This window comes from Drosophila montana, unplaced genomic scaffold (assembly GCF_035044405.1).
Source record: "Drosophila montana isolate Dmon_TW-CO22-7 unplaced genomic scaffold, ASM3504440v1 contig_3514_1, whole genome shotgun sequence".
Taxonomy (NCBI): Eukaryota; Metazoa; Arthropoda; class Insecta; order Diptera; family Drosophilidae; genus Drosophila; species Drosophila montana.
Genome location: NW_026998393.1, coordinates 1 through 26,853, shown reverse-complemented (window position 1 = coordinate 26,853; position 26,853 = coordinate 1). Strand labels below are relative to the sequence as shown.

Here is a 26,853-nt window from a genome sequence, read left to right as displayed (position 1 = left end):
GCAAAAGATTGATCGACTGATGGAGAAGTTTGCTAGCAGATACTGCGAATGCAATCCACAGAATCAGCTATTCCAGAGCGCGGACACAGTTTATGTGCTAGCCTTTAGCATTATTATGCTGACCACGGATCTTCATTCCCCGCAGGTCAAGCACAAAATGACCAAGGAGCAGTACATTAAAATGAATCGCGGCATTAGTGACAGCAAAGATGATCTGCCCGAAGAATATTTGTCTTCTATATACGATGAAATTTCCGAGCATGAGATTAAAATGAAGAATAATACCACAATGCTCATAGCACCAAAGCCCGCGGGAAAGCAGCCCTTCATTACGGAGAAGCGACGCAAACTGCTGTGGAACATGGAAATGGAGGTCATCTCCCTGACGGCTACCAATCTGATGCAGTCTGTATCGCATGTGAAATCGCCGTTTACATCGGCCAAGCATCTGGAGCATGTGCGTCCAATGTTCAAAATGGCCTGGACACCATTTCTGGCCGCCTTTTCTGTGGGCCTGCAGGTCTGCGATGATCCAGAGATAGCTACTCTCTGTCTGGACGGCATACGCTGTGCAATTCGAATTGCGTGCATTTTCCACATGTCTCTGGAACGGGATGCCTATGTTCAGGCGCTGGCACGCTTCACCTTATTGAACGCCAATTCGCCAATTAATGAGATGAAGGCCAAGAATATAGATACCATTAAGACGCTCATCATGGTCGCCCATACCGATGGCAATTATCTAGGCAGTAGCTGGCTAGACATAGTCAAGTGCATTAGCCAGCTGGAGCTGGCGCAGCTCATTGGCACTGGAGTGCGGCCGCAGTTTTTGTCTGGCGCACAAACCACGCTCAAGGATACGCTCAATCCTAGCGTCAAGGAGCACATTGGCGAGACGAGCAGCCAGAGCGTTGTTGTGGCTGTCGACCGCATCTTTACTGGGTCCATGCGTCTCGATGGCGATGCGATTGTGGACTTTGTGAGGGCACTATGCCAGGTGTCTGTGGATGAACTGCAGCAGACACAGCCGCGAATGTTCTCGCTTCAGAAAATCGTCGAGATTAGCTACTACAACATGGAGCGTATTCGTTTGCAATGGTCACGCATCTGGCAGGTGCTTGGCGAGCACTTCAATACCGTCGGCTGCAATAGCAACGAGGAGATTGCATTCTTCGCTTTGGACTCACTGCGTCAGCTATCCATGAAGTTTATGGAGAAGGGCGAATTCAGCAACTTTCGTTTCCAAAAGGATTTTCTACGTCCCTTCGAGCACATCATGAAAAAGAACAATTCGCCGGCCATACGCGACATGGTCGTGCGCTGCATTGCTCAGATGGTCAACTCTCAAGTAATTATCCCAGCTTCCGAACCAACTATATCTACTTAATATGTTTGTAATCACGTATTTATTTCTTTTTTTTTTGCAGGCTCATAATATAAGATCTGGCTGGAAGAACATCTTCTCTATATTTCACCTAGCTGCCGGGGATCATGAGGAGCCAATTGTGGAGCTGGCGTTCCAGACAACGGGCAAAATCATTGGCGAGCTCTATCGGCGACAATTTGCCGTTATGGTGGACTCTTTCCAGGATGCCGTCAAGTGCCTGTCAGAGTTTGCGTGCAATGCACGCTTTCCGGACACTAGCATGGAGGCGATACGCCTAGTGCGTAACTGTGCCCAGTGCGTCCATGATGCACCCCAGCTGTTTGCTGAGCATGCGGGCATGGAGAACGATGCCTCCGTGGCGGAGGAGGATCGGGTGTGGGTGCGCGGCTGGTTTCCCATGCTCTTTTCGCTTTCCTGCGTTGTCAATCGCTGCAAGCTGGATGTCCGCACACGCGGCCTGACCGTGCTCTTCGAGATCGTGAAAACGCATGGCGATAGCTTTAAGCCAAACTGGTGGAAGGATTTGTTTAATGTGATCTTTCGCATCTTCGACAATATGAAGCTACCGGAGCATGTGACCGAAAAGTCCGAATGGATGACAACCACTTGTAATCATGCGCTTTATGCAATCATTGATGTCTTCACGCAGTATTTTGATGTGCTGGGCCATCTGCTGCTAGAGGAACTCTTCGCCCAGTTGCACTGGTGCGTGCAGCAGAACAACGAGCAGCTGGCACGCTCCGGCACCAATTGCCTTGAGAATCTGGTCATCTCGAATGGGTTTAAGTTTAATGAGGTCACCTGGGACAAGACCTGCCAGTGCATACTGGACATATTCAATGCAACGCTGCCCAAAGAGCTGCTCACTTGGCGGCCCAACAAGGGCACTGATCAACAGCCACAGCAGCAGCTGCCACGCCGTGCCTCCAGTACACCACATTCCACAAGCAGTGCGCCGCAGGAACCGACGTTTATGGCGTTGGCGCACAATCAGTTCGAGGCACTGCATATCAAGTGTGTGGTGCAGCTGGAGCTGATACAGACCATGGATAATATTGTCTTCTTTCCGGCGACCTCGCGCAAGGAGGATGCCGAAACGCTGGCTCAGGCGGCGGCCGATATGAGCGGCTGTCGTGGCGGCTCCGGGCAATCACAACAGCTGCAACTAGATTGCCAGCGCGAGGAACAGGGCATGTACGGCTATTTGCGCACACGGCAGCTCTTCACGCTCGCAGAGTGCCTGATGCAGTCACATCGTTTTGCCAAGTGCTTCAATGCGGATCAGGATCAGCGCAATTTATTGTGGCGGGCGGGCTTTAAAGGCTCCGTCAAGCCGAATCTGCTCAAGCAGGAGACCGCCTCGTTGGCCTGCGTGTTGCGCATCTTTTTCAAAATGTACGGCGATGAGAATCGACGCAGCGACTGGCCCGGCATTGAGCAGGAGCTAGTGCAAGTCTGCAAGGAAGCGCTCGCCTACTATCTTAGCTTGCAGAGCGAGGCGCATCGCGATGCGTGGACCTCACTGCTGTTGCTCATCCTGACGCGGCTGCTCAAGATGACCGATGCCAGGGTGAGTGGCATATATACATATATAAATATAATCTTGTCTTTAATTTGACCGTTATCCTTTCGCAGTTTGCGACGCATGTGTCCAACTACTACAGCCTGCTGTGCGAAATGATGTGCTTCGACCTCAAGCCCGAACTGAGAAGTGTCCTTAGGCGTGTCTTTATGCGCATCGGTCCAGTATTCAATATTATGAATGTGAATGTTAATCTAAATGTCAAATAGTCAAGGCGCACGCACTTAACAGCGACACGGCCACTGCTACGTTGACTTGGCAATGTTGAGAGGCATCAACCCTTTCCACCTACCCCTTCTTACACCCACACACATACCCCCACAACCAACTGGTTACCCACTAGTTATCCATATCCTGGCTTTGTTGTTACGTTGTTTAGTTGTCATTTTTGGCCCCATCCGCCGCAAGCAGAGTTTATATTTTATTATATTTATATACATAAATGTATACATTTATGCGATCGTAATGTTTATACCTAGGTTTAAACAAAATGTTGTTGTTTTTTACCATGTTTACACATACACACACTCATGCTGGGTGTGTGTATGTGTGTGTGTGCGTGCGCGCGCGCCCGCTAAATGCTTTAAAGTGTATGTGAATCGGTTTACGTGACACATACATATATATGTGTTTTATAACCTATAGTTTAACCTTTTCTTTCTGGCAAACGCAAAATTCTTTGGTGTAACCATTCATTTAATCCACTATTATTATATATTATCTATCTATTATTGTATAGCATAAATAATGATAAATCATATGCTACACTTTGGCCTGTATATTGCTAGTTTTAATTTAAATCAAATTATATATTACAAATATATCTATTACAGCAATAAGAAGTGTACGCATATTGTATTTCAAATTAGATAACAATTAGATGAGAAATCTTCAGTATAATAAGCATTATGTTATCTGTATGAGCCATGACTTTTTGATGCAGATCGACGCGATTCAAAGACTAGCTTGATGTCAGTTGGCCAACAGACAGTCCTTGTCCTGCCAATATGGAATATGCAATAGTAAAGATCTTTATTAAAGGATTTTTATTTGCACACAAAAAAAGGCCATAACTTGCTCCCGACCTTGTAGATCCTGGCGAGCTTGTGTCAAACACTTCATATGGACCAGGACTACCAGTTGACCAAAGAACATCGATATCAAAGATATTGTCATTATATCCAATTTGTCGTATCCTTAGAGTCTTATATGCAGAACGCTGAAGTTCATCCCTACGATCCTAACCATCAAATCTGCAAGTATTTGACCAAGTTATGGATATTTTTCGCAAAAAGGACATGAATCTCTAAATCGGCCAGAACATGTCCATTTCAGCACTATCCAAGAATTTTCATAATTCGTCAAAAAGTTGCACATTTTTCATTTTTCCTATCCAGACGGGACCAGGACTATCACTTCCCCTGTGAAAGTTTGTAGTGAAATTTCGAATCGTGGAACTCCTTGAATGTAAATCGATAGTCGTGGTCTTCTATAGTTTAAAAATGTCTATCCTTCCGATAGTCTTAAGGATTTAGACGAGCTATGGCAAAGAAAAAAATGTTCATTTTAGAAATATAACCATATCTAGGAATCTTAATGGGCGAATGCAATGTCCTTTGGACCGTTTAGAGCTGAGAGCCTGATCAATTTAAATTGATTGGCACATGACTCCTCAAGTTAAGTAAGCCTACAGCCGAGTTATTGGCAATTGTCTGCATAACAAAACGTCTCTTTTTCTCAGCTCCTCGCATGACTCTCGTCCTCATTATATACTCATCAGCGGTAGGACAAGGACTGTCTGCTGGCCAAAGAAAATCAGGATTGTCTTTGAAATAGTCAAGTTATGGGCGATTTTGTGATTAATAATCCTTCTTAGAAAAATATCCATAACTTGGTCAAATCCTTGATTGTAATCCTCGAGCTGTGTTAAAAAATCTAAGGATCCGAAAAATTTAAGTTGCTTATAGAAAGAAAACAGAATGAAATGAAAAAATCTTTAATGTTTCGAGGACTGTATGAATGATTGCGATATCTTTTGGTCAGTTGGCAGCCCTGGTCCATATCTTATCTTAGCGCCCTTTTTACTGTGTATTGAACTGGACTTTATGCTTGTGAGTGAAGGATATAGGAAAGTTATGGATACACTTCTTTAAATGTCCTTTTATTTATTTTCATAATTTGGCTATGTCCTCATGATATCAATTAAATGAATTGAATAAAGATTCGCAAAGAGGTCCTTTAAAGATCATTAGAAAAACAAAACACATTTACCTTACCTCCTAAGTAAAAAGTTGTCGGATGGCCTGTTTTCAATTTGTTAGATTAAATACAGCGACTGATAGAAAAATTGTAAGACTCAGGTATGACATTCTTAGATGCGAGTATTAGCAATCTAGACGGCGTAGCTGCGGCAGAGTCGTCGGCACAGGATACCCAAGGTAAATTAGCGATTGGCCATAGCAGCCGGAAAAGGAAGATCAAAAACTGAGATCATGGGAAGACGTCCGACATGGTGAGCGCAAGCTGCTAGAGCTTCAAGGCTATCCGACACGAATGGCGCACCCAAAGCAGCAGAGATGTTGTTCCAAAATCATCTGAAATCTTATAATAATGTAATTGGAACTGAAAGACCCTTTAATTATGGTGTTACCATGGCTGCTCTCCACGCGCAGAAAAAGGGATTTAGCGAGCATCCAACTAGGTTCAGTTTATCCTTACAGTAGTCCTTTTAATGCAGAAAAGAGAAGAGAGTGTGTTATATTTTATTTATTTACATCTTTTAATGGGGAACAAACAATGGACAAATGCAAACATTACGATAGGCAACCAAGCTATGCAAACCAAAAAAAGAGAAGCTTTTTTTTGTAATGCCAAATAAAGATAAGTATATTTTGAAATGCCAACTAGTAATCCTGATTCGTAAAATGTAATGGCAATTAGTAATCCTGGTCCGCGAAATGTCAAGAAATTGGTTATATATATAAGGATTCAAAGGACTATAACATACGACAACCTAATGATGCCGGAATAGCACGAATTTACATGGCCAGATTGGGCTGATTATTCCAAAATGCACTCAATTAGCTATTCGAAATTTAAGTCCGTCCATGGACGATGGACTCGTGAGTCCATTTTGATTTCATGAATAGAACAGATAATTTAGTCTAATTTAATAATTTAAATTCTTAAATGGCATGCACAACGCAGAAAATAAGCTTCTCTCTTCTACATTAAATTATCCAAAAATAAATAAATATGTATGTATGCAATCGGATAATAATTCCAAAGATTTTGCCATCTCTGTGTCGTGCTTTAGTTTTTTGCTTGAGTCTTTTGTTTTCCCATTGCTTCGCCTATTACAAACACACATACAAATGTGCATAATGAATCGCGCACACATATACATTTTCCTTGATGTATCGTTTATCTATTCTTGCCTTATTTCTATGCGTCCTTTTTTCTTTACGTTCACATTGCACTCTCGCAACTTCGTTGTGTATTAGTTTGACCCCAGTAGTCAATATGATAAGAACCATACGAGAATAAAAAGAGTAAGCCATTTGAATCGGACCATATTTACTGGTTATATTTGATAAATAACATGTTTGTGTGCTTTAAATGAGGCTGCTCAAACCTGATGTAAAAACCTTTTGAATGTGTTTTTATACTTTATTTAAAAACCTTTCATTGACTCGCCCAGTAAGACCTGCAAGTTTTTTGCAACATATCATATTAACTAGGAATCTTAAACCAATACAGAATGGAAGAGGGCGAAAAAGCGGCGCACAGAAAATAGGCAAGCAGCTGCTCACAATACGAATCCGTACAAAGAAATTGTTTGCATCGGAAAGCCATAAGCAATTTTGCGCTTCCCTCTGCAAACATGTGTTTGCATGTGCGTTATCCACTTTGGCATATGTGTGTTTGTTTTTGTATTATCTACTTATCATTCGCGCTCAGACGAATTGAATCGAGATGGAGAAATTCTGTTCTTTTGACTGTCTTTTTTTTTATTGTGTGTCGCTTTTTTGATCCCAGTTGTAATGTAACCGTAAAGGTATAAAAAGGGTAAATCATTTGAAAATAGGACCATATTAAAAATTTAAATGATACTTGTAAAGATTTTAAATTATTATTATTTGTGGAAATTAGGTCGGATTTTAGGTAGATATGCCATTTTTTAATAATTGTGGAATATATTGGAATTTTATTTTTATTTTAGAACCGATCTACTTTTTGTAAAAATAGTTGCTTAGCAAACAATTTCTCAAATTTTGCAACGTAAAATTAATATGAAGTTCGTAAACACGCTGCATTCAGCCTTAAAATATTAGATATCCTACGGGAATTTTCGCTGAATCTAAAATTGGACATTTTTATACAAGGGATATGGGATTGCAACAAATTCAAAAATCAACAGTCGTTAAAAATCTGTCCGTTGGCAGCCGAGATTTTTCTTGAATTCTGGCGAACAGGGGCTTTATTTAGCCATTTATAGCCGTTTGTAGCGGTTTTTAGCAGAATTTTAGTAGTTAGTACTGCATACTTTCGTGCTGTCTACATAATACGTTGAAATTAAAATTAAAATTGAAATTATCTCGGGTACCATATGTCCGATTTCGAAATGATATACCTCTTTCTTCTCGTACGGATCCCGACTATCGATTGACACCAAAAAAAATCTGAATTCTAAGAAATGGCCCAATTTGAGAAAAACGACTATGTTTTTTGCAAAAACTACGATTTTGGCTGAAAATGGCTGTGACCACGAGTCGAACGAGACCAATCTTTCCAAGATCGGGGCTTATTTGGCCGAGATACAGCGATTTAAAAAACGCGAAAAAATGCCGTTATAATTTTGAAGATTTTTCGTTTTATTTGGCTAAAAGTGGAAAGTTATACCTTTTTGAACTCGTACTGATCTCTGGAATCGACTTGCATACCACGTTTTTTGATTTTGTTTGGAAATCTAAAATTTGCTGTTAAGCAACAGTAAATGTAACAGGAGTGCTGTAAAGACGGCTGTTAAGTAGCATTCCAGCTACAGTTAATGTACAGGGGCTCCTGAAAGAGAAATGTTTTTCGACCATTTTGCCACATTTTGCAGAGATCTGATCCTCTAGGTTTCCAAGGACTATATCGACTAGATGCATATAGATTTTTTGAGCTGGCTATATAAAATTTATGATGCAGAGTTTAAACGTTTAAGCAAATAATAAGTAAATTAACAAAAAATAAAAATAAATAAAGCATTAACGATAACATAGTTCCTTATATATTGTGTAAATAAATTTCCTCTTGCAAAAAGTCAACATTTTCAGAGGATTTCGCGTTTGTACCTAGAATTTAGCTTGAGAGATTTTGAAAGGAATCAAAGAACTTTGGCAGTTGCACCTTATTTATTAATTTTTTTGGCAGCATTTGCGAACATCAGAATTTCTCTCAAAATGTCTAGCATTTTCAATCTAAAAAATATGAAATATGTATATTATAAAGACATTTCGCAACAGCAGATCGATGGGGTATATTTTATAATGCTGCAGTTAGCACTTGGAATGAGTATGATAAATAAATGAACAGAGCGAGGTATAGACAAAATGTATTTTTAAAATCTAATAAAAAATGATTTCTGCGATAAAATGCTTTCACCTACTACTTTAGCCCATTTGCTTTGTGTTTGAATAGCTCTGGGATCATCATACGATTTGGGACAAGAAATGGATTTTATATAAACTTTATTGAATTACTTATGAGCATCCAAATTTCTTTCTATTCAAATAATCTCTGCACACGTGACACATATGTGAAATATTTTTTATATATTTGGTTTTGTTTTTAAGCAATTTGATTAACACGCAGTGCTGTTTTGCTAAATGATCAGACAGCACAAAGAAGCGAGCAAAGGAAAGTTTTGGAGAGGGGGGGAAGAAGGAGGAGACCAATATTTTGTGTGAGCTACAAATTTTGAGCGATATGCTAATAAATCTTGTTTATAAGTCAATTTCAATGGAAACTTAATCAGGCTCTCACACGATGACGCCCCTGACGAATTTGCAGCTATTGAAATTATCAGATTTCGTACGATATGTGCTAATTGCTAACGTACGGTTACTTTATTAAACACTTAATTAAATAATAAAATGTGTATCAAACGAAAAAAAACTGGAATATAAGCAGAAAAACCACAACCAAATGATCGAGATATATTAGGTTAAGGAGATGTAAAAAATTATATGTAAAAAAAACAAGTTTCTATGCTGTGCAAATGGCCTACAATATAGCGAGAAACAAATTACAATTTTAAGTAAAAGAATAAATACTCTTTATGCATTTCATAACATGTTATCATCTAGATAAACAAAATATGATAATACGCCAAACTCATTTTTACAAAATTAAGGATGATCTAGAGGGTTGTACATCATATTGCTTGATTCGATCACATATGGGAAGAGTAGTTCCTCCAGTATATATATTCATATATATATATACTGGAGGAACTACTATATATATATCCCATATATGTATACTAGCGGGTATAACCCGGCCTTGCCCGTGGCACGTGTAAAGTAAATGTTATCAAAAAGCTTTGAAAATAATTTTGAAACTGATCGGATGGTCAACAAACAACTTTCATACAAACGATTTCCGCCAATTTACCACTGTTGCGGGTGGAATTTCCCAAATCGCTGAGACACGTTTTCATTAATTTCTTATGTAGAGCTTTGAAAATAAGTTTCAAGCAAATTGGGAAAAGATAAAACTTCATCCAAAAAATTGTCTAATCGCATTTCATCTGAAGAGGTTTGGATTCTGCGAAAAGTGAAAAACACGTCTCAAATGATTTTTTATGTAGATCTTTGGGAATGAATTTTAGGACGTTACCCACCAAATTTTTGAACCCCATTTCTACCAAGGAGGGATGGCTTTTCCAAAAGAAGATCTAAAGATCTAAAGAACTTTGAAAATGAGTTTAAGGCCGATCGGATGGTAAACAAAAAAGTTGCATGCAAACGTTTTTCGCGATTTTTCCACACTTGCGGGTGGAATTTCCCGAAACCCCGTCTTAACGTGCACCTACACCACATAAGGTAACTACAGTGAAAATTTCAACTTCCTAGCTCTTACGGTTTGGGCTGTGCGTTGATCACCAATCAGTCAGTCAGTCAGTCAGGACAAACAGTTTTTTTTATAAATAGAGAATATATGCATGTTGTGCCTAACAAGAGCAGAAGTCTAATGGCAACAAAATCCAATATTATTTTAGTATGTATAGCGACTTAAAAATTGGTAAATTTATGTGATATTAAAAGGAACGAATGTATTTTAATATGTTGTTGATAGTGTAACGTCCCAGATCTAAGTAGTATTATCTAGTTTCTATGTGATATGTTATTTTCATTGTACTTTTTTCCCAGCAGTTTAGTAACTGGCAACTGCCAGATGTATGCTGTGATCACGTTATATATTCACTTCATGACAACTGCTAGATAAAAGATATAAGAGATTATGGCACCGTAACACAATAATAATGCCAAAAAGTAGCCTTTTAAACCGAAAAACAAGACCCGGGCACGCGTGTTTATCTAAAACTCAAACAAATAAAAAAAAAAACAAATAAATAAATAAACACAGTAGTGCGGGAAACTGGCCAACCAAATAAAGCAAAGTAGCTTTATTTTGTTGTTTTTATCAAGCTACAAGATTAGTTGACAAACAAGAAGGAAATGCGACCATGGGTGAGTTCAAATGATCTACTATGCCTTGAACTCTTTCTTAAGTTCAACAGACTGAGAGTGTTTCTTAGCTGAGTGCTGTGTATAGCTTTCATTCCAGCCAAATGCAAAAATTACACAGCACTGTGAAAACAGTTGGAATTTAACAGACAATCATTAGAGTTCTATTTAATTATCATGCTTGACCTTGAGTGGGCGAGGGGCTAGCGCATATAGATAAATCTGGCTACCCGCAAATTCCGTTTCCCCCCATTTTTTGCTGCAATATTTGTTGTGCAATAATTGCAATTACGGAAATGTATTTTAAGTTTGCCGCTTACGCTCACGTGAGCAACGTGCAAATATAAAATGTCTCTGTACTTAATTGAAAATAAAGCTGCGATAAAAGCTGGAGCCCAGAACCAATAGCTGTTTAAATAGCGCACGATTTAATAAAATTGCGCATACGCAGCGTGGAACGAGCAATGAACCAGTTCCATATTACGACAATCATATAGATCAGATGTGAGTTGAAACTCATACAAATTTTCTAAATTAGTTGCAAAATTGGTTTAACTCGCTAAACTAGCCCCGTGCAACGTTTGGGGCACTGTTCTAATGAAATAAGCGTTGATGAAAATTGAGGCACAGAAACCTGCCCCCAACCCCCTTAACAACCCTAGCAAAGAACCCTATGGCAATTGAGAGACGAGCTGTGGTTCAATTTTTGCCCAAAAAAAAGTCGAGATTAAATTGTGGCTGCGCATAAACGGTTAGCAGCTGTGAGTGTGTATGTAGTATGTGTGTTGCGTGTGTGCCGCTGAGCGTGCGATTGTGATCACGCTTTGTGTTTGTCTGCTAAGAGCTACAAAAAAAACAATGCACTAAAGTTCAACAATAAATTAAGGCGACAATTTAGTGTGTGTGTGTGTGTGTGTGCACAGTGGAAACTCAGCTTACATTTTCAAGCAAACAGCGCAACTTAACAGCGTGCCATAAATAACACCAGTCCGTTTAACAGTAACAGCTATTAATCGATTGTCGTTATCGATCGACAGACAGTTGACATTTAACAGGCATTAACCAGCATTGCGTATACATACGCAACACAATGCAATTAATGTTGCCGCGCGGTCGAGAGCGGTGAACCGCGTAAACGCTTTTTACAACACTCTCTGCCGCTGCACCTCCGCGCACAGCAGCGTGAGCGAGGCTAAAAACAGTAGTTCAATTGCTCAATTGACATGTTCTCTCTGGGCTTTCTCTCATTCACTCGCTCGCTTGCTAGCGTGCACTCTTTTTCTCCCGCACTCTCTCTTACTCTCTCGCTGTTTCAGTCCGGTTAGGTGCGTGTTTTTTTGCCTTTTTGTTGTTGTTTTTTTTTTCTGCTATTTGGTTGGCGCAACGGCTTCGAAGTCAGCGACGCTGCCGCGAGTCAAACAGTGTACAGCCAGCGGACTAGCTAAGCAGACGCGCTACCCTTAGCAAACCGTAACCCTAGCCCATTATCGGGTCTTTATAAAACGCTCAGTTGCATTCGCGACGAAATTCAAACGGGTGCCAGAAACCGCGAGTGCAAGAACAAAAATTATTGCTATTTCACCAAATCTCTACTAGAAACCAAAGATCAATTTTAAAATGAGCCATCACTGGGGCTATACGGAAGAGAACGGTAAGCGGCGCTTATAATTTGTAAACCCTAGCAAAGGGTATTTTAGTTTTGTGATTAAATGTGCATACCAAATGATATTGACAAACCTATCCACAACATATATGTACCACACATTCTTGATCAGTTTAATTGTCTGTCTGTCGATACATATGCAATATAATCTCCTAGTTTCTAAACATTGTGTTCTCGGAATCCAAGAATCTTATAGCTTGTCATAGATACTTTCGGATAAAAATTTTTGTTGGTCTCTTAAAAATATCTTTGATCATAATATACATATCGGGCTACTATATAATTCAGCTTTCAAAGAAAAGCCGTAGAAATAGTGTTGTCAGTAACACTGTTGAATATAATATAAAAGAAAGGGTGTTTTGCCTTCGGCAATGCAAAGATTTTCTGCTTGTTTGTTTTGCTACGTTTTTCTCTGTTTGTTTATAAACGTGACGCACGCTGCGCATGCGTGCAACGACTTTTTTTTTGGGAAAGTTTTGGAGCAGCGCAAAAATAAAGATTTCGAGAGACAGGTTGGTTGTGGGCGCATTTTATAGCTGTGTATAGCTGTTGCCGTTGTGCTTGTCGTTTAATTGAGACAACACCGTTGATTGAACACGAATGTTATCTAATAGATAACAGACATTTAAGTTATTTGCCTGAGTTATTGTTTGTTGAAATTGAATTGCATGATGTTTGCTCTGATGCAGCAGAGCCGTCATATAGTTGAGGAAATTTGCGGCCTCAGACAGCGTGGATTCTAGCAAATAGCTAACATTAAGATATTATATTTACTATTATTGCTCTGGCTGGGAAACGTTAAATAGTACAAGCTAAAAACAAGTCAGTCGAGTGACTAAAATTAAGTGAATGCGCTGCGACTATTGATTACTCAGCTGTCAATTTTTTTTTGGGTTCACTCCGGTTAAAAACTCGCCAACTTCAGTTGTTCCACTCGCTGTTAATTCAATCAAGTTCAGTTTTGCTCGCAAATGACGCTTTGCGCCTCAATTACATGCATCATCGCTTTGCCACTCCACACACAACAAACACACACAGAAAACACACACAGACACACACACACACACACACACACAACCAAAGTTCGAGAGACTTGGGCACGTTCATAGGTTCGTCGGCAGCTCATAAATATGCGACAGCCATAATTAAATCGTATACACACAGAAGTAGCACAAACAAATGAGCAGCAGAGAGACGCAAGTGTAGACTGCCAATCGTTGTTTTGCACGAGCTGCGTCTCGTGATCTCAACTGGACTCTGTCTGTTGCGGGTGCTTCCCATTAAACCAGTCACAAAGTCAGTCGCCCCGTCGGATTCTAACCAGTTCCGAGTTCTCATTTGTTGTTTTCTTTGATCATTCTCTATCAAAGAGTTGTACCAAAATTTTGGGTACATTTGTTACAGCATACTATATAGATATTCGAAAAGTTTTTCCCTACACGGTCTAAGGAATCCATCCCTAAAAAATTATATAAAACAAGTTCTTTCCTTCGAGACTTCTCAATAAAAATTCAACTTTAAAAAGAATTTTTGAGTATAACCTACAACATTTTATCTAAAAAGTTTCTTTATTTTTTTTATTTTAAATTTTCAGAAAAAAAATCAAGTAAATTTTTATGTTGTTTTGTAAAGGAAGTCGATTAAAAAATTATCTACAAAACACAAAAATACGAAATAATGTCCAAGTCCTCGCATACTTTTAAAAATAAGGAGACGAAAACATGTTCTTAAGCTAAATATCTCGCGTATAAATTAAGTATTTAATATGCGGCACACTTGCTTTAGCTTTACCTTAAGATTTGCACATAAGAAATGTTCGTCATAGGTAAATTTCCAAAGGATATACTATTTTAACATTAATCCATTACAATAAAAAAAAAAAACAAGAAAACTTTCATGACACAAGATATAGACAAAAAGATCGACCACACTTTTTCTAGATATATTTGCAAACAGCTAAACAAATAAAAATGATATTGGTCAATTTTGTAAGTTATCAAAAAAATAATAAATATTTAATTTAGATATAGACAAAGAATCAAGAACACTTTCTCTCTAAATATATATATATATATATATTTCTTTTTTTCGATACTCCAATAAAAATGATATTAGTCAATTAACAAAATTAAATGCCATTTAAATGTTGGGTATTTAATATTCGGCACACTCTTTATTTATTTCATTTTGGCAGACTTGTTTTTTGCTCATTGTTGTTATTCATGTTCAGTTTCGCCTTCTCTTTTTGCTGTTTGCTGGCTTTTGAAGGCAGTTCGTTTGCTTTTGCGGCGCTGGTCAAGTGCATGTTCGGTTCTTAAGGACGCATGAAAGACCGGTTCCAAAGTCAGCCGTTTGTCATGGCCCAAGCCTGTCTGTCAAACGTTCTGTCTGGCTAAGCCCTGCCCCTCACATGCTACTCACTTATCGTACAATACAAATGATATATAACCTATGTAGAATGTTTGCATTTACCAAATCAAAGTTGAAGAATTTTTATTTTTATTTTCATTTTCATTTCTTTTTTTTTTTTGGCAATTTGTTTTGATTTGTTTAAATGTCGCTGATTGCGTTGATTGATTCGATTCGTCTGCGCTGGGTAACTTTCCAATGGAATCTATCAGAGAATGATGCCTTATCGCCGCCAGCCGATCTTTATATGTATATATTTCTGTTTATGGTCCACTCCAGTCTAGAGTGGTTCTTACATTAAGCATAAGTGCACATACTTATATATGTGTGTATGTATGTAGGTATGTATGTGTAACTGAGAGATTATGCGATCTGTTTTAATCATTTTTACCTCTGGCCCTGTCAAACCTGCAGAACTGTTGTCTATATACGATTAGACTTGAGTTTCAGATTAATACTCGCGTGTTTATATTTTGTAAATCAATCAAATTTCATTTAAGGCGTGATTTGCTGTTTGTTGTTTATAACAACAAATTCTTCAATCATTATTTATTTAGTAGCTATCAGTTACATATGACGGGTTTCTTTTGTATGTCCTTATCTTTTTGTGAAATGGGGCTAAAAAAGTTGTTTGTCATAAGGTTTTCCACGGTATTTAATCTGCTCTCCATATATATGGTTTATTTATTGTCATAATGCGTCAATTTAGTGAAGTGCTCTAATTAGTAATATCCACCGAAATAACACAAAACTATTATCTACGTGTTTTCTTTTAGAACGATAAGAGTTTTATCCAATTCTTGGTTTCATATTAAAATTGTTCCTTTTACTTGTTTAGATAATTCTCCCTTTTTACGCTCTTGCACAATTTTGATTGAGAAATGTATTTTTTGCTTTTAAGCCAAGCGAGTAAGTTTTCCCTAGACCGGCTTTTCCTACTGATTGTCTACTTTACATATATAACAAACAAGTATTTCTGAATTGTAATGTCTTATATAATATTGATATCTTTATTAAAAATTTATAATATATTCCATTGACGTCCTTAATCCATAAATGGCATGATGCGCTATAACATATTACAAAAAAATAGACTTCCATATTGCCACACCCCCATTTGGCAATCATATAGATGAAAACTTCTTGGCACATTGAAAATCAATATTACAATAACTATTTACGATACCATTTAAAGATGTTATGCAAACAAGCAAACAGAGAGAAAGAGGGAGAGAGAGAGAGAGGGAGAGAGAGAGAGCACTTGAGAGCTGATCAAAGTCTTGAGACTTAATGCTGAAGGTGCGAGAAAATGCTGTTTGGATGATATTACGAATATATGATTATTATTTTTGGCTAGGGCAATAAAATCAACAGTCGGTGTGATAAAAAAATAAATAGATATAGAATATATCTATATAAACGATATGCAAAATTGTTTGTGTATATATCGAAGCGATATTAAAAGAAAAACAGAAACAACAATAAAATTTATGAGTTGGAAAACTTTTGCTCTACAGATTAGCATTCCGAGTGCAAAAATTTCCGACTGTACGTGACAATTCTACGAAATTTCGAATTTTGCATGTTTATTGTTCTATAAAATATTGTTGTTTAAGTTTTCGTTTTAATGGTCATTCAATGTATCTATTTCTGCGGCCATTCTCACATGCAAACAAATAATTAGCAATGAAAACTGACCAAAAGGCTTTTCTTTAGAGGGTTGTCTCCAAACTGTGCCCCGTCGAACACTTGGACACTTTGACACTTGGCCAACCACCATAGCTTAGCGCAGTGCTGGGGCTTCGCCAAAGACTAGACGCGAGACGGGGTTATGTAAGCCATTTGTTGGGTCACTTAAGCGACATTGTCCGACATTGTCTGACAAATATACATAATATCCATATATATCCGGCTCACGCAGGAATAAACCGACTGGAGAAATAACATTTTTACGAGCCAGTTGTACATCTCAGGGTCCAATTAGCAAACACTTCCTTAGTTCGTAAAAACAAAAAAACAAAAAAAAACACGCAATAAGCTCATGATGAAAAATGTCTATAGGCGAGTGTATCTACAAGTTCTAGCGGCTACTGTGCGAATTATAAGATATGATCATGCAATTTAAGTTTATATCTACGGCTTTTCTACCCGCTTTTCAGGCCAGAAACAGTTTTGTTTTTTATTCAACTTAAGTGGTTAACACATGCACTGCAAAACTTTTTCGTTTTTATACCCTGTAGGCATTTGAAAATAATGGTTTAATATCTTGAACCATTTGGAGTATTTATATATATTGTGGACTGGGCTGACATCTGCGACCTCATATATACATATGTACCTATATATATAATGTGGTCTAGGCTGGCATTTCGAATGTAGATTTTTATCCATATATCATATTCAGATTAAGTTGAGACATGTTCAATTTTCGATAGCGCGCCTCGTTTCACGCTAAATATCGATAAAAATCAAAAGTCCTTCTTCTATTGATCCGACGCGTTTGCTGTTATCGATAAATATCGGTTAGCATTTTCACAGAGTAACTCTTAGTCGCGCATTTAACTAGGTTTTGTTCCAACTTGTGTTTGTTTGCTTGGAAATCGAAACGAATGTAAATAACTGGGAAATGTTGCATAAATTCTAATGAAAATGTGACTTTGTTCCTTATTGTCGGGAAAAAAATAGCGCAAAACAAGTTTTTGCCGGCTGTTCAACAGATCGTTTTGGACATAGACATATAAATCACCGATATCATGCCACATTTGGAATGTTTAGTTTCCATTTAATTCAATTAAATAAGCCTTTGGGTTTTATCACAATCATGCTTTAAAGAGATCTGTAAACTGTAACAATTGTTTAAAAATCGTGTGCTTTATATATATATATATATATATGTATAATATATACAAATATAATTTGAAATAATTGTTTGCTTGGCTGGCCCGAGGTCCGGGGTTTTTTTATCCAAGACAAAATGAAAAAAACAATTTGTTTGATTTAACCAATATATTTCGGGGGTCTTCAGGCACTAACACAAAAACAAAAAACAATTAACATTAAGATACATTAAATAAAATGAAAAACAATTACTTAAACAATTTTAAAAAAAAACATACATTGTTTTAGAATAATTAAAATAATATATAAATCTATTAAATATATTATAATTGGTATTGTTAATTAGTTAGAGCCTGCAGCTTGTCTGCGAGACGGCGCTACAGATTCGTATTTAATCATTATTTTAAATTAGAGGCACGTGCATTTCCTTAACTGTTTTTTGCACAAGTGGCCAACTTGACATTACGTTGCCTTAATTTATTTATTTATTTAATTTTATTAGCGTTTCCGTAACAAGAAAAGAGTAATGCAAGCTAAACTGCAATTTATATAGCAGCTCTATTTCGGCTGTTTCAGAGAACTATATAGATATAGATAGATATAGGAAATATAAACTAAATGAAATATTCGGTTTCTGTAAAAAATTCGAATTTATTACAAATATTTCAAATTGTTTGCTAAACAGACAGCTATTGCTGGTAATTAAACAAATATTCTTTTCTTTATTTTATTTCTAAATAATTTCAATTTTTTAAGTTTCGCGCTCTTACTCCCGACTCTTTTGCAGAGTAATTAAACTTCGGCTAACCAAACGTTGAGCTCTGCTTTCTGTTTGTTTTTACTTTACCATTGTTCAACTGGAATAGCGTGTTGATCTTTAGAATTTACAGCCGCAAAATGGGCATATTATTTGCTAGCAGCAGCAGCTGCTGCACTCTGAAATAACGGAAAGGTGCAATAAATGAAATTTGTTTAATAAATATGAGTATAAATGCAAAACTGGCAACAAAACGTAGCTGAGCAGCAGCTGACTAAATGACAGCTTTATAGCCGGACAAAATATTTGGTTAATTTATCATTAACCGGATATTTTTGCACAACTTAAATGTTAAAGGATTTGCATCGATTGTACAGGAACAGCTGGCACACACGACGTATACGCGATTCAAGTGCATTTCAGGTGTGTGTTTCAACTTTAAAGATACTCTTACAAGTAACACAACTCATATGGATATGTAAGAAAGCTGCATATCAGGTGTGTCGTTCTTATATTTATATACACAATATACGCGCTTGGCATGCGTCGAGATGATAAACACTCAAATGGCAAGGCTTTCAATTAAACAAAGGATCATCGGGCACAAGCTTTAGATGTAGCCGTACATGGCGTATACGTGATATAAATATTCAAGCACAGCTACATACAGGTGTGGAGCTGCCCTTTATACTCGTTCGTGATGAGTGCAGATGACAAACAATCAATTGGCTCAATTAAGGCTTTTCATAATTTCACAAAGGCTCACTAGGTTGCAGCTGAACATGGCGTATACGTGATATGCATGAGCTATTTGTATATTCAACAATAGTATTATTATATGATCTATGCGTGCGCCTATCACATGAGCCAGTCGCAAGACCTGAAATGGCTACAAAGGATAACAGGGTTCCAGCTCTGGAAGCCACACATGGCGTATACGTGATGTAGTGTGTGCAAAATGAATGCTGAATTGTATATCTGATTAATCTGCCCTAGCAATATGTTTTGTCACATGTGCAAATGGCAAACTTCAAAATGGCTTTAGATTGTAAAGCTCTAGTTGCATAAAGTAACATAGGCCTGTCCGGGCGTATACGTGATATATGTACCTATGTCGAGCAGCTGTATATCAGCTGTTTGCCTGATTTAGCCATTTATATACCCTATCAATTTGCCTGTCACATGTGCAAATTGCGTATCACTTGCACAGTTGAATGTTACTTGGGCATTTTTTCGTTCGTTTTTTTTCTTTTCCTAATTACATAATTAACGCTGTCCGTTGATAAGGAAAATGCATTGCAACACAACATATGATTTATCAGTTTGGTCTGGGGCTTTAAAATTGAAAAGAAATTAATGCCCTAAGACCGTAGCTCAAGTCGGTGATTTATCGTGTGTGTCCATAGACAAAGTAAAAGACCTGTTTAGATAAGGTGGAATGCATGATTAAGTGCACCCTAACATTTGTATGATATTTTTGCTGGCACGCCCAGCCGCCCCCAGTTTGCGATTTATCTATTGCCGTGCGTCAGTGCGAACCATCCCATCACATGACTCTGCCTCAGAGCCGAAACTCTCGGGTGAGTCTCTGTCACAGCACGTGACATCTCTCCAAGTAAATATTTCTTCTTGTTTTTGTTGTTGTTGCAGCACACGACAAAATTAAAAAACAAAAAAAACGCAAGCAGCAAACAATGGCAAAAGAAAAATGAATATAAAATTAAAATTATTATTTCATTTTGTTGTCACAGATGTTTCTTGACTAGATAAAGCGCCTTCAGACAACAAATTTTATATGATCACAAAATAGAAGTAAAAGTTTCATTTATTCTAAGATAATATTTGTCTTGACATAAAAGTATATTTTTCTATTTAACATTTTTATGATCTCAAAATTCACATCTGTTCACATTTTAGCAATGGGTTAGGTAAGCGAAATTGTAATTTCTATTATTTAACATTTGCCTAAAATTCTATAGTATATTTTAATTATACTTGAAAGCTTTACTTCACTCATTTAATTGATGTTTATTTCCAAATGGTTTTCTAATATTTTATTTAATGATATTTTTCCCGTGGGTTTTCCATTATACGTAATTGATATATCTTAAGTGAGAATTTAATTGGGCAATAACCCAGTTTGGTAAATGTATTTGTTTAAATATTAAAACTGTTGTTGGACGTCGTTTAAAATTACGCTATTAACCAGTTTAGACGCTGATTTTTACTTGACTTGTTTAGAACAGGCTAAGTTATATCAGAATAAAGTTATACTTTAACATTTATCGGGCGGAAATTGAATTTGGTAGGGTATTTAACTTTCTTGCTTGACACTAAGCCAAGAGCTTTCTTACCCATTTTTACCATCGTAGCACAAATATTTGCCTAGACAAAAAAACCTGAGTCGACTGTCGAAGCACACAGTAAGCTATGCCAGCTTTTGCTTAAGCCTTCCAAACACCAGTCAGATATTAATAAAAATGTCTTTTTAAATACTTGAGCCTTCTACAAATATACACGTACATATTTTTTTATCAGATATGGTTATCATTAAAGCCACATACAAATTTCCGGTACAAAGAGCATCATAGCAGTTCTTACTTCTAATGTCTCAGGAATTCATGTAAGATAAAAAGAAATAAATATGCTTTCGTTAGATAAGTTATCTAAGAGGATGAGGACAGGCCAGTGTGTGCATGAAGGACATGAAGTGGATGGAAACGAGCTTTGCTGGGACTGAGTTTTCAATTGGGACTCATGAAAGTTCAATTTTGGCAAAATGATCCCAAAAATCTTATTTGAAATTGGTAGCCGAGCCTTTGGTTTGTGCCCTGAATAGAGCCACCTATAATATGTGTGTTTTCCAGGATCCTTAACTGTCTTTGGTAATTACCTTCTTGGCCACATGCTTAGCTAGAGTCTAAATGTTGATTTAAGTCTCTTTGCTTTGGTTTAATGCCATCATTTAGTTCCCTTTATAAATCGATCGAAATTCGAAAGACCATCGAAAGATTTACATTTGTGGTACGAGTTGTTAATAGTCGCAGTTAATTAACTGAATTTGTTTGGTTTTTTCAGGACCCGCACACTGGGCCAAGGATTACCCGCAGGCATCCGGACATCGTCAGTCGCCCGTGGACATAACGCCCTCCAGCGCCAAAAAGGGCAGCGATCTGAAGGTGTCGCCGCTTAAATGGAAGTACGTTCCGGAGGATACCAAGAGTCTGGTAAATCCAGGTAGGTTGGCACACAACATGCTGTAAGGTCTGGCAAGCTAAACATTTACCCAATTACCTTGCAGGCTACTGCTGGCGCGTGGATGTGAATGGCGCCAACTCGGAGCTGACTGGCGGTCCATTGGGCGATCAGATCTTTAAACTGGAACAGTTCCATTGCCACTGGGGCTGCACAGACTCCAAGGGCTCGGAGCATACGGTCGATGGTGTCTCATATGCCGGCGAACTGCATCTGGTTCACTGGAACACCACCAAGTTCAAATCATTCGGTGAGGCGGCCGCCGCGCCAGATGGTCTGGCCGTGCTGGGAGTTTTCCTACAGCCGGGCGATCATCATGCTGAGCTGGACAAGATCAGCAGCCTGTTGCAGTTTGTGCTGCACAAGGGTGATCGCGTTACCCTGCCACTGGGCTGTGATCCTGGCCAGCTGTTGCCCAATGTGCACACCTACTGGACGTATGAGGGTTCGTTGACAACGCCGCCCTGCTCCGAATGTGTCATTTGGATTGTATTCAAGACGCCCATACAAGTTTCCGACGATCAACTGAATGCCATGCGCAATCTCAATGCCTACGATGTCAAGGAGGAATGTCCCTGCAATGAATTCAATGGCAAGGTCATCAACAATTTCCGCCCGCCGCTGCCGCTGGGCAAGCGCGAGCTGCGCGAAATTGGCGGACACTGAGGAGGGGCGTCGTTGGATTGGTCACACGGATAAATCGAGTCGTATGCTTAGCTATATATATATGAATGTATATATCATTCATATACACAGCCTGCACTGTAGGAGCGAATCGGATGAGCTGCTCTGGCCCACCACCAATAAACACACCCTCCCCTTCTCCACCCATACCATATCCCCAGAGCAGCTGATGCCCATTGTTAAAGTCTCGTTTTAGTTTTTATTATTATACTTTATATAGCAAACACTTGTACCTCTTTATATATGTATTTGCTTGTCTTACTGTGTATTTGTATCTTGTATCTTGTATCTTGTTACTGTACGAGTGCTTTGTACGTTTGTTTGTTAAACATTTGCTAAATGACAATTAGATTAATGTGTATTACACTTTACGGTATTAAAAAATAAATATATTACTATTAGATGTTGCATATTGAAAATGAACAAAATCGATGTTTCATTTCTTACCGATTTTTGGGCGTTACACAACATTCGATCTTGTCTAATTCTCTATTATATAACCAAATGTTTGTTTTAAAAAACATTTTTCAAAATATTGGTTACTTCCCTTCGTATTTATTTTTGTCAACTTAACCTGTTTTACAGCTTGTCGATTTTATTTTTCATCGATTGTCGCCGTCAAAATAATTATAAAACATAGTTTAAGGAACGTTTTTTTTTTTAATATTTTATGAGCCGATTTTATTGCTTTCTGATTTTTGTTCCCCCTATTTTCACAGGATGTATGCTTGTTCAAAAAGAATCTCAAATTTATGGTCATAGGAGACATCGGGTAGATATCAACAGAATTTGATTATAGAACTTCTACTATATGCGGCTATATTTATTTATTCAAAATTCCGCCTATTTGTGTATCTAGTCCCCGACAATTACAAAATCGTACTTTTGGGCCGATCAATTAAATAATTATAAATTGATTTGACTGAAAGCAAATACGTTTTTGTGCACAGCACGATTGACCAACAAACACTGTGGCATAGTTATTCAATAAATTAAAAACCATATTTCATACGAATATTCATGCGAGTACCTGATATTTATAGGTCCCCAAAACTACATAGTTCTCTTAAATATATATTAGCTTTAGCTTTTGAATAAATACTGATTTTTATATTCAATTTGCTCTTTAGTTTGTGTATTAAATTATTCCTGTAAATTTTTATTGATTAAAAGTTTAAACGTTAAATTAAAAATTATTTTCCTAAAAATGCCACATTTTGGCTTAAGACATTGCCATGCTTCTGAAATGCTATTCAATAGATGTTTAACATTTTAAATTTTTCCAAAAAAACAGCGACCTGGCCCATAGTGCATTGTATCGAAAACATTTATTATTCATTTATTAGTTCGGATCCTGTAATAACTAAACGACTTCTATGTTGACTAATGCCTCGGTATATTTATATATAGCGCATAATCTGCAGAATAGTTAGTCAGAGCAAGCGAGCAAAAGCGAATATAGCTTTAAATATATGCAAAAAATAATAACTAAGCCCATTGGGAATATAACTTTTGAGCGAGTAGTAGCAGTCAAAAAGTACAATTAAAATGTTTCGGTATATTGTTTTTTCCGTTCTGCTGCTTCAAATGCTGGTGCAAACGAAACTGGTTGAATGTAAGAGATATCGAATATTATAGCCAATTACAATTTTGCACCAATTAAATAAAAATTCCAATAGCAACTACGCTTAGCACTCGTCTAGAGTACAAGACAATAGATTTCGTGCCGCAGGAATATGTAGCCCAGTTAAAACCGTTCGAATTAATTGGTCGTAAGTTTTATTTCATTGCAAACAAGAAACTCAACTGGTTTCAAGCGGCACAGGAATGTCGCCAAAAAGGCGGTAATCTAATTAACCTGAAAATGGAAGAGGAAAGGCTACTTATAGGGCTTCGACTGAATGTAAGTCAAAGCTATTGGCTGGACATTAATCGACTGGGTCAAGAGGAATATGTTTCGATTGCGACGGGTCTACAGACTGGCTATGAGAAATGGATCGACGAGGATGTGCAGCATGTGAAGGACCCCCATAAAATGGATGAAGAATTAAATTGTGTGGTCTTAGTAAGCGATTACGAAGATGGTTTTGTGATGAAGCAGGCGCACTGCCTGGAGAAGGCAAACTTTATTTGCCAACTATCCTCACCCCGCACTATTTCCATTGTGGTGTGGTAATATGATATGCTCAAAATATGCGTACAAACAAAAATCAGGCATTTGCTGGATTACCGAATTAAGAAAATAAACTTATACATATTTTGTTTAATTAAATTAAAATATAATCATTCCCGAACCAACTCAATTTTTGACCCAGTCAAGCCCTTAGACTCAATTCGTATATCTGGTTAAAAGATTAAAAAGCACTTGTTTCTTAGATATTAAAATGCTCTTGATAATGGATATTTGATTAAATAATACAAATAAATCTATTTAAAGTGACATATTCACAACAACACTATTTTGAACCACTGTAATTAATAAGCTGCATTTCATAGTATAACCCACTGAATGTTTACAAATTGAATAATCATAACAATAAAATGCCTTCTGCAGTCGAGCTCAAATAATATCAAAAAGTTATTTATAAACAAAAACTGACCAATAGAAAGTAAACTATAAGCAAGCTGCTGTCCCTTTGCAAGAAGACACGTACTCCAATTATTGCATAGCTTTAAATATAGCGTAAGCCAATTTTTGTACTTCAGTCCTAGTCCACATATTGAACAAAATACACGAAGAAAATTCACAGCTGGGGAAATAAAATTCTTTTATTTCAAACTTATAACTACTTTATTATGTATGTATATGTATATATAAAATAGATTTTAAGGCTTGGTTGATATTCCGGAGGTAAAACAATTCACTTCTAAGTCCTCTAGCAGCCACAATTATAATTAATATATATCTTTCTTGCTTTACATTTTTTTAAAATTAAATAAAAATTATTTGACTTACCGCCTTGTCATAAAAAATTCTTGAAAGAGTAGAAATAGAGGTAGCAATAGGGAGCTGGAGAATGGTAATTGGAACGTATGTCATGCAGTCTGTTTGCTAAATTCCAGCAGCTCTTTTGGTTTGCAAGTCCATTGCTTAAAATATTCGCATTTCAATTCCCGCCAGGCCAGCTGGTAATCCTTTGCTAAGGCTTTGCACGCGGCATAGCTCATAGTTTGGAGATCAGTTAAGTGCAGGCCGAACTTTTCGCGCAGCTCTTGGCAGCAGTGCAACAAGTCCAAGCAATTTAATAGAAGCCTATATTTACTCACTGCCAAAGCAGCTTGTACAGTATTCAGTTTCTGTTTGGTGACGCCCTGACGCTTGCCATCTACTGCGATCTCATAGGGTCTGTGGAAGATTTCATGATTAAATAATACTGCCAGAGCTGAGCACAGCTCACCTAAGCGACTCGGGCAACTGGGCCCAAATAAGGCTACTCGGCGCCGGCTGCCATTCCGCATATTGGGCATGCTCAAATTTGAGTCGATTATTTATGCGTATGCATGGCTCCTGCGGCTGGTAGCGTCTCAGTGTGCATTTTCTGCCGCGCCAGCGTTGATAAATGGCACGCTGCAGGTTTTCCAGGCGCGCTTCGGCACAACAAAAGTTAAGGCTGCTAAAGTAAATGGGTTTATCGATAAGCATATCCAGAAGCGCGCCTTGAACACCCAGCACATTCCAGCGGGACAACTTGTCGCTGCAGGACATGGATAGCGTGCGTTCACCACGGCCCGGTTTGGTCCTCAACGCTGCTGGCGTTTGCATCATGTCATCCCACTGGTCTTTCTGCCGGCTTATTAACTTGGCGCCCGTGAATACTGTAGAGCTTGTCGTTAAAGGCAAAGCCGCTTTCGGGTCCAATCGCGATCGCTTCGCTGGCAGCGTCGAGGGCTCGCAGTCAGCCACAATGCACGCATCTCCGCAGGGCGTTTGCGTGCTCAGGAAGTGATACTCAAGCTGTTCGTTGAGCGCAAAGCAGCCAGTCGCTGGTTTCCAACTAAAGATTGACTGCGCTGCATCCTGTTGCTGCTCCTTCTGCGTGGTTGCCTTCAATAGCTCGTTGTGCAAATAGCGTAGGAAAGCTCGTCGCGCCAGTACCTCAGCATGGGAATCATTTATCACAAAGCCTTTGGCACATAGCTTACTCGCGCCAATGCATCTGGTGCTGAGTATTTACAATTAGGAAGCTACTAATTTATATGCTTTTATTTAAACTGTACCAACCCAGTAGCAAGTGCAACCACTGTGCTGGTTTGAGTTCCTCTGTCGTATTGCACTATGCCGGCCAGGACTGTCCATTGGCTGCTTGTGGGTTTGCCAGTTTTTGGTAAATCTCGAAATTTGCTGTAACATAGTTCAGCTATTTGCTGCACTGTAGGTTTGTCCTCAGTTTTAGAACACATTTAAATACAATTGCTAAGAAGTTGCAAATACATACAAAAATAGTGCTATCGATTGTCGATAGAATTTTTATGACGAATTATAGCACAGCTGTTTTGTAAATAACTAATTACCCAACACTAGACAATTATTATCTGGCGTTG

The 26,853-nt window shown here is 38.0% G+C and overlaps 4 protein-coding genes across 4 annotated transcripts; 3 read left to right on the top strand and 1 right to left on the bottom strand.

Moving 5' to 3' along the window:
• Positions 1-6: 6 nt before the first annotated feature.
• Positions 7-3,811, top strand: LOC135435130 (brefeldin A-inhibited guanine nucleotide-exchange protein 1-like). Its single transcript, XM_064692034.1, has 3 exons — positions 7-1,348; positions 1,428-2,957; positions 3,023-3,811. The coding sequence occupies exons 1-3, from the start codon at positions 20-22 to the stop codon at positions 3,176-3,178; spliced, it is 3,015 nt and encodes a 1,004-aa protein (XP_064548104.1). The 5' UTR covers positions 7-19; the 3' UTR covers positions 3,179-3,811.
• Positions 3,812-12,121: 8,310 nt separating this feature from the next.
• Positions 12,122-22,712, top strand: CAH1 (carbonic anhydrase 1). Its single transcript, XM_064692037.1, has 3 exons — positions 12,122-12,356; positions 21,451-21,609; positions 21,674-22,712. The coding sequence occupies exons 1-3, from the start codon at positions 12,323-12,325 to the stop codon at positions 22,291-22,293; spliced, it is 813 nt and encodes a 270-aa protein (XP_064548107.1). The 5' UTR covers positions 12,122-12,322; the 3' UTR covers positions 22,294-22,712.
• Positions 22,713-23,571: 859 nt separating this feature from the next.
• Positions 23,572-24,753, top strand: LOC135435132 (C-type lectin 37Db-like). The gene is made up of 2 exons (XM_064692036.1): positions 23,572-23,926; positions 23,991-24,753. The coding sequence occupies exons 1-2, from the start codon at positions 23,860-23,862 to the stop codon at positions 24,485-24,487; spliced, it is 564 nt and encodes a 187-aa protein (XP_064548106.1). The 5' UTR covers positions 23,572-23,859; the 3' UTR covers positions 24,488-24,753.
• A 400-nt stretch (positions 24,754-25,153) lies between these two features.
• Adat1 (Adenosine deaminase, tRNA-specific 1) lies at positions 25,154-26,758 on the bottom strand. Its single transcript, XM_064692035.1, has 3 exons — positions 26,534-26,758; positions 25,710-26,474; positions 25,154-25,657 (listed from the first exon to the last, which is right to left on the bottom strand). The coding sequence occupies exons 1-3, from the start codon at positions 26,710-26,712 to the stop codon at positions 25,348-25,350; spliced, it is 1,254 nt and encodes a 417-aa protein (XP_064548105.1). The 5' UTR covers positions 26,713-26,758; the 3' UTR covers positions 25,154-25,347.
• Between the last annotated feature and the right edge of the window lie 95 nt (positions 26,759-26,853).